At 38.6% G+C, this 14613-nt stretch overlaps 1 protein-coding gene across 3 annotated transcripts in view; it reads right to left on the minus strand.

Annotated features, from left to right (window-relative positions):
• Positions 1–3855: 3855 nt before the first annotated feature.
• Fhl5 (four and a half LIM domains 5) overlaps positions 3856–14613 on the minus strand; it is a 42946-nt gene continuing 32188 nt past the window's right edge. For all 3 annotated transcript variants that reach the window (NM_021318.5, NM_001379528.1, NM_001355498.2), the window contains 2 exons: positions 11025–11211; positions 3856–4090 (listed from right to left, as the gene is read on the minus strand). In NM_021318.5, the coding sequence (NP_067293.1) occupies positions 3927–4090; positions 11025–11211 (351 nt within the window). In that variant the 3' untranslated portion in view covers positions 3856–3926. The remainder of the gene's footprint in view (positions 4091–11024; positions 11212–14613) is intronic.

Consider the following 14613-nt stretch of genomic DNA (forward strand, 5'->3'; position numbering starts at 1 on the left):
ATAAAATAAACAAGAGCTTAAAACTACCAAGAGTTTTAACAATTCCTCTAACTCAGACAAAAATAAGTGGAATATAGTAAAAATAGTCTGAGTTATGGTGGGAATATCTTTCTAAAGTGAGCTATTTTCCTGATCTCAGAGATAGTACTTAGAAATAAAAAATACTTAATTTATTTAAATCTGACCACTATAAAAATGTCAGGACAAAGGTTATTTACTACTAATAAAGGCATTCTGTTTGGATCAATATTTAGTTAAGGTATTTTCCTATTAGTGGCTTGAGATGATTCCCAAGTGTAGTAATTTATCTATTATAAAAATGATAAGGAAGATGCATGAAATAGAAGTAGAAATGGAAAAGAAGTTATTCTTTATCTGTTGTGTTTACAGCACAGATAATGTAAAAAATAAATTTCCAAATCCATTTCAAAAATATCTACCATGTGCAGGATATATTTGTTCACTATAAGAAGCTTCAGAAAAAAACACCATTTGTAAAACAAAAAGCTGTATTGTGGCAGCTACAGATGCAAAACATCTATAAAAGCATTAGAGAATAATTTATATGCTCAGTTAAATATAACCATATCATAGTATAAAGTTCATTTTTAAATTTAACACATGAACTATGTCAGTATGTCAAGTACTTTAAAAAGTATTTTTACTCTTACATTAAAAAGTGATATTGCTAACATCAAAAATGCTTTGAGGCTGATTTTTCATGTTGGCATTTTGTGGTGGTTTTTTAATGAAGGTCTTTTGTGCTCAGAGGCACACATTTTTCACCCTGACTGATCTCTTTTACTGCAGCCTATAATGTGGTCTCGTTCCTAAAATGATCATGACTGAGTTTTGAATCCATGATTATGATATGATCATGTCTCAGTTCCCCACTCGGGCTAATTTGTCTCAGTCAAGGTTTTTCACGCTTTTGTTAATTCAGACTTGAACCCTTGAGAATCCTACCCATTTTACTTGAAGGGCAAAATCCTGTTTTATCAGCGTCATTTCTATCTTGTCACTTTCATATGTATGCTCACCTACGTCATCAAACACACCTCTAGACCCAACTTCCTGTTGCTTGCTCTCTCACTGTTGCAGCCACTAACCCATGCACATGGTGAGCATAGGAAATCCAACTATTCAACTCCTGCCCACTCTACTCTGGTCCTCTGCCCCACAGTATACATGCTGGCATAACTGTCTTTGAACACTGTCCTAACTGCCTTTTTCAGTCCTAACCACGAATGCTGGTGACTTACTGTCCTAACTGCCCTTTTCAGTCCTAACCACGAATGCTGGTAACTTCCATGGCCTGTTCTATACATTTGCACCCTTTGTCCTGTCAGTTAACTTTCTCCTTTCCTCTGACTTTCAGTTGCAGCATTTCTCCATGCACTATAGCAGTGTCTTGGCAGCTGTCAAGCCATCTGGTGAGAGACTTGATTCTGACTATTTCCCTGCCCTTGTAGATGTCCCCCTGCATTGTGGATGACCACTGGTTACTGAGGCAACCTATTCCACTTTTGAATATGTCAGTTAAGAGAACTTTCCTGTTTATAAATCAAATAAATTATCCATGCTTTCCACAGCCATCTTTGTGTGGGTCACTGTGAAGAAGTCTTTCTTCTTTTTTTGCATATGAATGCTGTCTCTACAGGGACACTTTCCTTAAGCATCGGGGAAGGGTTCTTTGCAAGGGACACCTCCAATATTTGAACCTGAATCTGTCCTCCTCCCAACTCAAAGTCCCAGAAACATGACATGTATTTCTGGGCAGCACATATATGCTATATATTTGGTGACTAAGCAATGTTAAAATACATAATTATTTCTATATACTTATGAACTATACTTAAAATATGATAATAATATGTTTATCTAGCAAGTAATTTTATACATTTAATTGTTAAGATAAATATAGAAGATGTGTCCCAGTGGTAGAGTTCTTGCACAGCATGTGTTAGGTCCAGGGTTTGATTTTCATTACCATTAAAAAATTAAATGCAATCTCCACATGCCACAACAAATACCTAATATTTCAAATTGTTTAACCAGAAAACATCATATGCTATGTGTTTATCTATAATTGGCTAATGGAGACAATGCCATATCTTGTACATCAATATAAGTTTTGAAGAACTTAGTTTTCTAAAGAAGTAAATGCAGTATTATTATTTTCTAGATCCCAGAACAGTCAGCATGTTTAGTGCTATCTGTGCAATTTCATTTAATGCAAAAAAAAATACTGATTCGTCTGCGTATTATAATGTTAATATGAGAAAATATCTTGGCCATTGCTAATTCAAGTAAGGATAATTGTGTCTTTCAAATTTTATGTGTGGCCTGGCATTCTATTAGTTTCTTGGAGTCTTTAACATTTTTTGAACATCCCTCATATCTTACACTACTTTAACCGATGCAATAGCCATTGTAATTTTCACCAATGTCATAGGCTTTTGTTCTACTAGACTTAGAATCTTAACGTTTAAAGCTTTTGCACTCAACATATTGAGTCTGAAGCTCAACATATTGCTACATCTGGGAGAGTTTTTCTCCTGAACTTTCTACACATGAGCTCTTGTAACCAAGCATGATGATAGAACCCTTAGAGAAGAAACTGATTTCTGGTTGTCCTAGGCTAGAGAGGGCTGTGATCAATTGGTGTTTGAAACAAAGGTTGTTTGTATGATGGCAGAATCCCCACTAAATATCCTGTGTGATAGAATAAATGTTGATTTGTGGGCTGGTTTTGAGTGTTTGGAAGTCCTGGGCATGCAGCAGACCAGAGCCCTGGGGTTGTTGGCTTTGGGGCAGGTGGGAGGTGCAAGCATCACCTGGGGAGACTGGAACGATGGAGATCTTGCACTGTGCTTATTTGCAGGTCCTGAATAACCAGCAGTGAATTATTATTTTTAAATTATTACTTTTACTAGCTTTCTTTAAATACCATTTTTACATTTGACCATTAATCATCTATGTAATTTTTGAAGGCAAAATGTGTGAAGTTTAGAAATAATCATACATTCTATTATGCCTTAGATGTCTGGATGAAATCCGTGTTCTAACATTGAGCTGATTCCCTAACATTAATTTTTATAAGTGAAAATTTAATCATCTATTTACTCTCAAGTTTTGCTTTTGGGGAGAACAATTATTTTGGTTAGATTTACTTAGAATCTGTAAGCATTTAGAAAAGCCATTGTGGGCCTGGAAAATACAATTAATATAAAATGTGTCAAAATCCATGCTTGACTTTCCCTAGGTAGAGATGATGCCCTTTGTACTTAACTATAAAGGTACTATAATTGTCTAATTCTATTGACTAAGGGGCCACTGGTGGTGGATAATGTATATATGAGGAAAATCCACATTTTTTTCAACTCTCATTCAGTTCTTGTGAACAAAGAATGATTCTAAGTCATTCTGAAAGAAAGATCCTAAAATGTGATGATTGCTAATTGATTTTCCCATAAATCTAGTTCTCCTGCCATTCATATTCAATCTCATGTTAGATATAACCAACCAGCTAACAATGCAAACATTTGTCTCTCGTGTACTTCTCAGTTGGATCTTGTTATTTTCCTTCTGAAGTTTGAAAACATGTCCGTCAGCAGGAATATTCATAATCACTAAGTATAGGAAATATGCTTTAAAAAAGTATAATCCTCATTCAAACAGTAGAGTGCAGTATTTTGCAAGGAGATATAGGTTTGAGGCTTAGTACTTCATTTCCATTGGACTGTGGTTTTTGTGTGTTTCTTATTATAGAGTTCAATTATAAAGCGTGCTAAACCTCTTATGCTATGTACCCCACACTAAACTACTTTCTAAAATACAAATAAAAAAAATTAGTGCCACTAAGTTCCAGATTTAGTGAGAGCAAGGGCAAAGCAGATTTCAGATGGTGAAAGACTTGTCTCTTTCTAAGCGTCAGTGTCTGCCCCGGAGCCACACTTGCGGCATAAGATTTCCATGTTATGGGTCAAGAATCCTTCACCCACCAAGGAGACCGAGCACTTTCCGCAGTTGAAGCACTCACTGTGCCACTGGCGGTCTTGAAAGCAGATGAACTTGGCACCTCTGAGGCCTGTAAAGGAATTGGAGATAAAGAGTAACTCATTCTTTCAATAACCAAATTGGGAAGTTGGCAAAACCTCTAGAAACTACTGCATAGAGAGAGCCAGACAATGTAGACCCGAGTAACTCCACAGGGTGTGGCTCTCTGGCCTCATGCTCAACAGAGCATTTCAGCCACACAAGATTCCTAACTCAGTTCTGCTGTAATCTAAGCAGGTAAAATGATCTGGCTGTGTGCTTTTAAATGATTCTTTTGGGGAAGAGGCAAATAAAAACTGTGCCTGATAGTTAGGAAGTTACAGCACAGCGGGAATGTGGAAGCCCACAGAACCCAAACAGAAATGTATTTTGTCCCCCTCTTCATGTGATCAAGTTTTCTTCACTGCCAATAGAAAATACAATGAAAGGAATGTATACTTCTGTTATTTTTTTAGTGACTTTCCTTCTCATTTTTCCATGCTAACTTTACTTGGAACAAGTCCTATTTTGGGAGGATTGAGGCGCAGAGAATGTCTTCCAGACTATCCTAGAGCTATTCTATAGTAACAGTTATAGTACTTTGTCCTGCGACAGCTTTGGCTCGGAATGTAAATGTGAGTGGAGGAGTCTCCTCACTCTAGATACCTGGTCACTTTATTCAGAGATGAGTTCCAAAATGGCCTTCAACCTCCATCACAACTTTGACTTTGCTTAAGCTAAATTAGTTTTTAAAGCACTCACTGAAACACCGACCCGTCTGTCTAATATAATCTTAACTTACATCTCAACAAACTCATGTCAAGTAGTTGTAGGGAGAAAGGAAAGTTCTAGAAGTTGGGAAGTGATTGGAATGTTACAGGTTGGATATTTATTTCCTTTGACAATTCTCTCCAAGTAATGTTCACATCATGGGTTTCTGGTGACTTGCTTATGACTTATGGAGTGACAAAAATGTTTCCTTTGCTGATTCACATGCATTAGCTAATTCTCTTATGATATGATGAAGCACAAGTGCGAATATTAATCTACTTCATGTAAGTTCTCTGAAAATGATAATGGAGTTTTTTTTAACCTTTTCATATAAAAATGTTTGTATTTGTGTCTGCGTGTTTGTACACATGTGTGTACAGGTGTCTGAGGATGCCAGACAAAGGTGTAGGATCTATTGGAGCTGCATTCATAGGTGGTGGTGAACTAATAACATGGATGCTAGGACTTGAACTCTGGTCTTTGTGATTAAGCAGCGAGTGCTCTTAACCACTGAGCCATCTCTATATCTTTACACAGAGGTTAGTTCATAAAGAAATTAAGATCCTGTTAAGTTTCAAACCTGGGACAAATGGTCGAGGTGCTTACTTATATCAAAGGGGCCCTGGCTCCCAGATTTTCCCAGCATCCCTCAGTCCTTATCTATATAGGGTATGGCTGGCATACCTGGCCCCCATCCTAAACTTTCTACCACAGGTGCTGGGCTGGCCTTTCCCCAGGGGCTCTTCCCTATATAATTCAGGCATTTTGGTTTCTTGCTCCTTTTGTACCTTTGGCCTCCTGGCTGCTGTATTTGGATCCTCTCTGTCCCCTCCTCCTTTCTCCTCACATGGCCCATGACCATTTAGGACTCTCCATGATGTGTCTGTCTCTGGCTATGCTCTCCCTTTCATCTACAATATACTTTTCTCCTCCACCATACTCTTTTCCTTTTGTTTTTATTTTTTTCACTCAGATATGATTTTCTTTTCTTTATTAAACATGTATCTTATTTATCTGTGATAGTCCTATCATTATCTTACAATAAGAGTAAACTAGTAGTATACTATACTGACTAGTTTTTCTATCAACTTGACACAAGTTAGAGTAGTCAGAGAGGAGAGAGCCTCAACTGAGAAAATGCCTCCATAAGATCTAGCTGTTGGAAAGCCTCTAGGGAATTTTCTTAATTAGTAATTGGGGGCAGCATTCCTGGGCTGGTCTTTCTGGGTTCTATTAAAAAAAATTAGGCTAAGCAAGCAATGGGGAGCAAGCCAGTAAGCAGCATCCCTCTGAGGACTTTGCATCAGCTCCTGCCTCCAGGGTTCCTGCCATCTGAGTTCCTGTCCTGACTTCCTTCAGTGATGAATGACGATATGGAAGTTTTCACTGATGGATATGGAAGTAATATAGAAGTATAAGCCTTCCTTCCCATTTGCTTTTGCTTTCATTTCCTCCAACTTGCTGTTTTGGCCATGGTGTTTTATCACAGCAATAGAAACCCTAACTAAGATGTATGCCAATTAATTAAAGCTTTCATAAGTTAACTGTAAGAGTAAGGTTCTGTGGATACATAAATAATCTCTCTCAAAGAACTAATTATTGAATGTGTAGGACATTGAAACTTCTGAGTTATTCTCAATTATATTGTCAAACCATGTTCAAGTGACAAATGTAAAAGTAGCCATAAACTTTTACAAGGAAGAAAAATTGAGACATCTAGCAGTAGGATTCTAAGGCATAGTTCAACCCTTGAGGATTTTGCAAATTGTTTCAAATTTGGTTGTGTTTACTTCTTTAGGTCACCAGGGTCATTTGCAGTAACTCTTTTTAGCAATCATACCTGCTGCTGGATGTGGCAGTGCCCATCTTTAATCCTAGGATTTGGCGGGCAGAGGCAGGCAGATCTATGGGAGTCTAGCAGCCTAGTCTACATATTGAGTAGTATATATCTGAGTATCTGTGGGTAGCCAGAGCTACATATTGAGACCCCATCTCAAAAAAAGAAAGAAAGAAAGAAAGAAAGAAAGAAAGAAAGAAAGAAAGAAAGAAAGAAAGAAAGAAAGGAAGGAAGGAAGGAAGGAAGGAAGGAAGGAAGGAAGGAAGGAAGGAAGAAAGAAAGAAAGGGAACAAGAAATTGTTGACACCTATTTCAACTGGCTTCCTTTGCACCTGATAAGCCAATAAAATATAAGATAGCATTTGTCGAGTTCTGGAGTTTGTCACTCTCCAGCCTAAGTCCCAACACGTGTATAGAGCCCTTGTTTAACCTTCATAGAGTAAATACGAGCATCACATTCAATTTGTAGGTAAATACTAAGGAACAGAAAAGTGCAGCCAGTCACTTAAGCTGGGAAGATCTGTCTCTGGTTCTGCAGTCTGGCTTTGCAGCCTATGATACTAACTTCACTAAGCTAACGTTATCTTTGTGTAAGCATAACTGAGCACATTAGTGCTTCTTTCTGTAGAAACTTAGTGCTTGAAACTCTGTTTTCGGCTGGAGAGACGGCTCAGTGGTAAAGAGCACTGACTGCACTTCTAGAGGTCCTGAGTTCAATTCCCAGCAACCGCATGGTGGCTGACAACCATCTGTAATGGGATCGGATGCCCTCTTCTGGTGTGTCTGAAGACAGCAGCGGTGTACTCACATACATTAAATAAATAAATAAATAAATAAATAAATAAATAAATAAATAAGAAGCTCTATTTTCTCTAAATTAAAAGAATGGGAGAGAAGGTATTATGTGGTTCTTTTCTGGCTCACTGTGTAGTGATGGTGAGTGTGGGTCTCCAGGGGAAGCTATTTACCAATAGTCACACAGTAGTCAGCAACTCAGGCAGAAGCAAGGTCCTGTAATGTCAAGTTTAGAGTACTTCCTTCACATCAAGCTGCTTCATCTAGCTCAGATATCTCAAGAGGTAGTGGGCATCTTAAAAGAGGAGAGATACTTATACTCCCAAATAAGTGTGGCTCTCATCTCTCATCAAAAAACCTTCTCTTTATAGCAAATGGAGACCATTCCAGAAAACTACAATTGGACAAAATGTAGAGATGGTGTGGAACCCAGCCCCAACAGTTCCAGCTACAACACAACTGCTGTACTTGACTATCAGGGGACATCTTTGAAGAGAGGATGGACTATGAAGTGTGTGAGTTGTGTATCCTAGAGAAGACTGCATTAACAGCACCTGAATAGTGACATTAGGTGCAATAGGTGCAGAAGGAAAAAAATTCTCACCAATTCCAAGCCCTAGTCAAAGAACTACCCCTAGAAAACTACACAACCCCTAGAACTACAGGTAACTAATGACTGAAGAGCTAGGGAGTACTGCCCTAATTGGTTATCTAGTACAAAGAGGTTAGCCTTGAAAACATATGCATATAAACAGACCCAGTAGGTTGTATTTACTATCTCTCTCTCTCTTCCCCCACCCTCTCTCTGTGCATGTGTGTGATACAACAACAATCAATGGAAAGTGACTATCAAATTAAGAGTGAAGGAGGAAATGGGAGGAGTTTCAGAAGAGGAGATAGGAAGAGATAAAGGGAGAAAGTGAATGGAGTAAGTGGTGTAATTATATTTTAATTAAATATAAAACCCAAAAAGAAAATAATACTTATATCTGAAATTAGTTCAACTGAAGCCAATTCATTGTAACAGCATCAGCAAATTACATGGACCCAGCTGTAGGTAGATTTAGCTACAATAGGATACAATACTAAAAACATTCTAACATAAATAGATTCTCCTAAAATTAATATTGATTTTAAATTGTATTTATCTACAGTATGCAGCATGATGTCATATGCAAGCATTATGGAATGCCTAAATCAATTTAATTAACATGCATTACTTCAGATACATCCTTTAAAATTCAGTCATTTTTAGATTTTCAATTGTATAATAGGTTCTCATTCACTGTAGTCAGCACAATGTGCAATAAGTTTCCTGAACTTGAATTTATCTGTAAGAATGCATAACTCCTTAGGTGCCTAAGGGTTTCCATGAATTCATGACTCTCAGAAGAAAAATACATAGCGTTCCCAGCATTCCCCGTTGTGTGTTAACTCAGAGGGTTCCAGTTTAAAGAAGCCTGACTTTGGGCTTTACATATATCTAAGAAATATTGGAATGAGCTCAAAGTTTCTGCATGCACTTCAGTCTGGAGACAATCCTTAGAAATTACTTTAGATTGACCCTTCTCACTTAAATGCTACCACATTCAGATTAGTTTTCGGTCTGGTGCTTCGTTTTATGTTATTGTGTAAAAAAGTGTTGGTTTCTGTCCATACCGAATGAAGCTTGATGATACATTTACTAGAAACATCACATAGGCACATGAGTCTGTCATGGATCAGAATTGAGCCCCATCAAGGTAAGGGCTTGTGTAGGCTCTGTGAGATTGCCATTAACTTTTAGAATTCTCCAAGAGCTGTAAAAATATTTTGAATTATGTTACACCTTAATTTTCTCATCACAGGGCCTCTTTTTTTGCCCAATTCAAATCAAATTAGGGCAGAGTGTGATTGGAGGATTTCTTAGGGAGAATCTGGAGTCCTGGTGCTACTGAACTGCAGGAAGTCCCTCATTCTAAAAGTGATGGAGCTGGTAACTGGCTTCCTTTGCAGGAGCTACAGATGCATATTAGGCAAGAGACTGGAGTGGTTAGGAGCCAGTGTCCAGAACTGTTAATGTGAGATCTTGAAAGAGCCAAGGAGGCAGGTAACACCACTTAATGTTAGAGGAAACGTGTGAGGGACAAGCAGGACCTGCTCCTGTAACAGAACCATCTCTAAAATGTTAATCCTGTGGTAAAGAGGCTGAAGCCAGCATGAGACTTGAGAAACCTAGCAGCTATCCATCCAGGCAGCTCCTCTCTGCTGCTTAGTGAGTGACTTAGGGCCGGTGAAGGCAGCCTGACTGTGGCAAGCTCTTAATTTGCTTTTAGTTGTAGCAATGGATTTATTATTAGTTCCTTTACTAGTCCCTGTCAATTAAATATTGGCCAAGTAAACCTGTCTGCTAGCCAAATATTTCTAGGGACTCGTGTGAATCTGAGAAACACGGTGCCCCAATATAGACAGACAAGATTGTGCTTAACCTGGAAACCACTTTCTTTGTTTACAAGTGGAAAACCTTTAATTTTAGCTTAGCACAGTAAGTATTTTCCTTTATTTGAAAATGTAAGTAGATTCAACAGAGACTTAGGAGAGGAGAGGAGAGGAAGGGAGAGAGGGAGGGAGGGAGGGAGGGAGGGGAGAGAGAAAAGGAGAAAGAGGGAGAGAGAGACTTGAGGTTGGAGTAGGAAAGGGAATAACTTAATTTATTTGTTCTTATGCAATCTGAGCTAAAACATGAAATATGTTCTAAGAATACTGGGAATGGAAAGGGGAAATATAGCTCTGTCACAGAATTAATGACAATAAATTGCCTGGATGGATAGCTGCTAGGTCTCTCAAGTCTCATGCTGGCTTCAGCCTCTTTACCACAGGATTAACATTTTAGACATGGTTCTGAGACAAACACAGTGTGCTCCTCCAGCCCTGCGAGAAGCTACTTAGTATGGATCGATTTGTCATCTACATTATTTTTCAAGCCACGTCTCATGTACTTTGCTTCTTTAGTAGAATACTATATTGCGTTCTTTCATAATCAAAAGTTGCTGCAAGTGAATACAGATTAAGGAGTAAAACATTTGTTAAAAGCATCTAAAAAAGAAATCCAACCATTTCCTGTTTTATGTTACTCTAATTATGGCTTTGGCTATTTTATAGAATAGTTGAATTTAATTAAAAGCTTTTACATGTTGAATCTCTTTTGGCTTTTGTTGGAAAGTAGGATTCTGATTTAATAGTACCCTTTCTGCCCTCTCAACTCCTCAAAGACTCTCAAACTGGACCTCCTTATTAGAGCCTTCTCTGACCTTTTAGCTTACCTGTTTTCCTACCTTGGACTATGACTGTCCTTAGAAAACATATAAGTAGGTTTAATATTTTCTTTTTTTACAGTGTCACCACCTAAATTATACCCTGTCATTTCCTTGAGAGGGCCATGTAAAATTTAGATTAAAAAGTGAGTATGTACTTGTGTTTATCTCAAATGAAAATGTCACTGATAGAAATTACATATTTATTTGCATTTCCTAAATTTACTAGGTAGCATTTTCCATAGTTGTAACTGTGTCATGGTGGAACCATACTGAGATGGAGCACTTACCAGTGATGGGTTTGGTGCAGGCTGCACACTTTTTAGCATAAAGATGGTTGTAGCAATCCAGGCAGAATGGGAAATCATCCTTTGACATAAATGCCTCCTCATAAAGCTCTTTCCTGCAGCCGCTGCACAGAAAACACTCTTTATGCCATATCTGATCACGGAAGGTTATCCCACCGGAAGTTATCACCTGCCAAAGCAGCATCAGAAAGGCAATGAGCATGGGTACCCTTGTAGTTCAGACAATCTCAAGCTTCTCTGTCCCGATACTTGGTGCTCTGAACTATGCACCACACTGTGTTAGAATGGTTTGTTTCCTTGAAAACATCTGAAAGCTTTTAGAAAACAACATGAGAATCCAAATGTTATAGAGATCATACAGAATATCAAAAATGAAAATACATCCAATTTTCTTAAACAGTGGGTCAGAAAAGAGGCAGAATGACTTTGGACTCTGGAACACCGTAAAGGAAGTAGGCAATTGATTTACTTTGTCTTTCAGTAAGCTCTTATTTGTATCTTTGCTAGGTCTATTATAGTTCTACCCGACATATTTATATCAATTCCTGACCTTGACAAACACTGACAAACACAATAAAACAAAACAGAAGCTGCAGTACTTTTCTTGAAAGCATCTCAGCATGCCTGAGAGAACACCGAGGGCTGGAGATTGATGAGCATCGTCACTGTGAACAATGACTAGCTCTCTACCCGATCCTCAGTACCAGATTACGGAGGCCCCTTTCCGGATATCCTCAGCACCTCTACATGGTCTAGACTTGGTCTTTCTGGAGATAAGCAGTCCTGAGTGTTTGATGATGACAGGGTCCTTTGCTACAGCTACTGAGAGATGGTACTGACACTTGCACACGCTCAGCCTTGTTGGAAAGCCATTACAATAGCATACTTTGAACAAGAAAGTGGTTGAAACTAACAGGTGACGTTTTAATTTCAGGGCTCAACTGATAATACAGAGTTTAGATTCCTATCACCCACATAAAAGCTGAGCATGGACTCACGGACTCTGTAACATGGTACATTGAGCCTCAGATGCCTCTCAGGTCGCCATTTTGCTTGTATAGTACTGGGGATTGAACCCAGGGGCTTTGTAGCTAGGGGAATATTTTACCACTTAGCTTGCCCACATTATATCCTTTTTAAAGCCAGTTTAACCTTCATGTTATTTTAAAGGTTGAAACATCTTTATTGAGTATCAGGTTGATAAATTCTTGCTACATCTTCCTGTGTAGCTATTTTACAATCATCTCTTCTTTGCAATCCACAGATGTTGTCCTCAGAGCTGCTGAGGAACCTGGAATATGTTCATGTTCATCTCTTACAAAGACCAAGGAAATGCACTATTGAAGGTATTAGATGACTACAGATCTGTATCAATTTTACTAGGTGTTAAAAATCCATGCTAAGCCATCTTTGCTAACAAACACAGACATAGTTTGTCTTTTATAAGATTTTTTGAAAAATAAAACATATTCTAAACACACTTTAACGGTATATCAAGTTTCTTAGAAACTAAAGATTTTTGGTATAAGTCAATTTTTCGAGAAGTGAAAAGGCACACTACAGTGTTCTGAATACGTAAATGAGGAGCTCGGTGGTATGTGTGAAGGGAAGCAATTGAGAATGCCTCCCACTGACTTCAAATGCCTGTCAGCAGGCACACGCAAAATCATGCTTCCTTTGATTTGTTTGGTCAAATGATTTGTAGGCTGTGCTTAAAAGATCAGAAAGTTGAAAAATGGATTCTCTGCAAAAATAATATATCCCAAAGCTCTGAAACATTTGAAAAAAAAGTTTGCCCGTGATTATATTCCTTTTGAAGAAGTAGGCAGCATAGATGAAATCTAATATCCAAGTTTGGTTTGAAGACTGACTTGGAGGAGACAGTAATGTGTGTGTGTGTGTGTGTGTGTGTGTGTGTGTGTGTGTGTGTGTGTGTGTATGTATAGGTTAGAAGTTTGTCTAATGCTCTCCACCTTAGTTTATGAGACAGGATCTATCACTGGACTTTCCCATTTCATCTGGACTGGCTCTGGTTGCAGATTTGTTCCACCAGGCCCAGTTTTTACATGGGAGCTGGGGAATCTGAACGCTTATTTTCAGGCTTATACAGCAAATGCTTTGCCCACGGTGCCATCTCCCCAGCAGTAATGATTGTGAACACAGCAGAGAGAAACTAAAGCATTGAAGACCGCCTTTAACTCTATTTTTACTGTTAATAATTGAATTTAAAGCATTTACAGTTTGGGCTACCAGTTTTTTAGTAGAATATTCAAGTGTAACAAAATAAAACGGGAGGGGGGTTATTTAAAGGTCTGGATGTCCAATAGTTTGGTTTTATTTAAGCAAATTTTGGGTTTGGTTTGAATTGAAAATTATCCTTTTCCTTTGCTTTGACCATAATCGTTTATATCCAGCTATTTTTTAAAAGGAGTGTATAGTTTAAAATTCAAATAGAAATAACCCTTGTCATCCTCTGTATACAAGCCAATAAGAGCATTTCATTAGCTTCTAATGCTTCAAATCCTATCCTCATATAGCCACAGTCTTCCACAGCCTGGGAAGCTGAGTGAGCCTTCCAGCCATCCAAATGCAACTATAAAAGTAGTTTTAGGAGAGCTGTCAGGACAGTTAAAACATCACGGTATTCAGGAGCCAGGGTACCAAACCATCGTCATGATTCCTTGTTCTCCTGCAACTTACAATGCCATTCTAAACTCATGATGCTTCATGTGTTAAAGATGTCCTCAAGAATATCAATATATATCTTATCAAATACAGACAGGCTTCATCAAGATGATGGACATGAGTTGCTTTGCACATTAAAGCACGGAGGAGGAAATGTTAGGTCACATTTGTGGAGCTGAGATGAAAGGATGAACCATTCAGAGACTGCCCCACCCAGGGATCCATCCCATAATCAGCCACCAAACGCAGACACTATTGCATACGCCAGCAAGATTTTGCTGAAAGGACCCTGATATAGCTGTCTCTTGTGGATGCCAGTGCCTGGCAAACACAGAAGTGGATGCTCACAGTCAGCTATTGGATGGAACACAGGGCCGCCAATGGAGGAGCTAGAGAAAATACCCAAGGAGCTGAAGGAGTGTGCAACCCTATAGGTGAAACAACAATATGAACTAACCAGTACCCCCAGAGCTCATGTCTCTAGCTGCATATGTAGCATAAGATGGCCTAGTCGGCCATCATTGTGAAGAGAGGCCCCTTGGTATTGCAAACTTTATATGCCCCAGTACAGGGGAATGCCAGGACCAAGAAGTGGGAGTGGGTGGGTAGGGGAGCAGGGGTGAGGTGGGGTGGAGTAGGGGTGGAGGGTATAGGGGACTTTTGGGATAGCATTTGAAAGGTAAATGAAGAAAATACCTAATAAAAAATTGAAAAAAAAAAAAAGACTTTTTCCTACTAGAAAGTATGCTTTGAATGGAAAGCAAGTGAGAGTACAATTCATTTTGTGCTGCCATGAGAAATGAAGGAAAACATAGCTCTTGGGCTTTCTGTGTCCACATGCCAACTGGATTTCTCTCATGATCTGTCACCTACTTAAGCCTAACCA

Source organism: Mus musculus, chromosome 4, assembly GCF_000001635.26.
Source record: "Mus musculus strain C57BL/6J chromosome 4, GRCm38.p6 C57BL/6J".
In the NCBI taxonomy this organism is placed as follows: domain Eukaryota; kingdom Metazoa; phylum Chordata; class Mammalia; order Rodentia; family Muridae; genus Mus; species Mus musculus.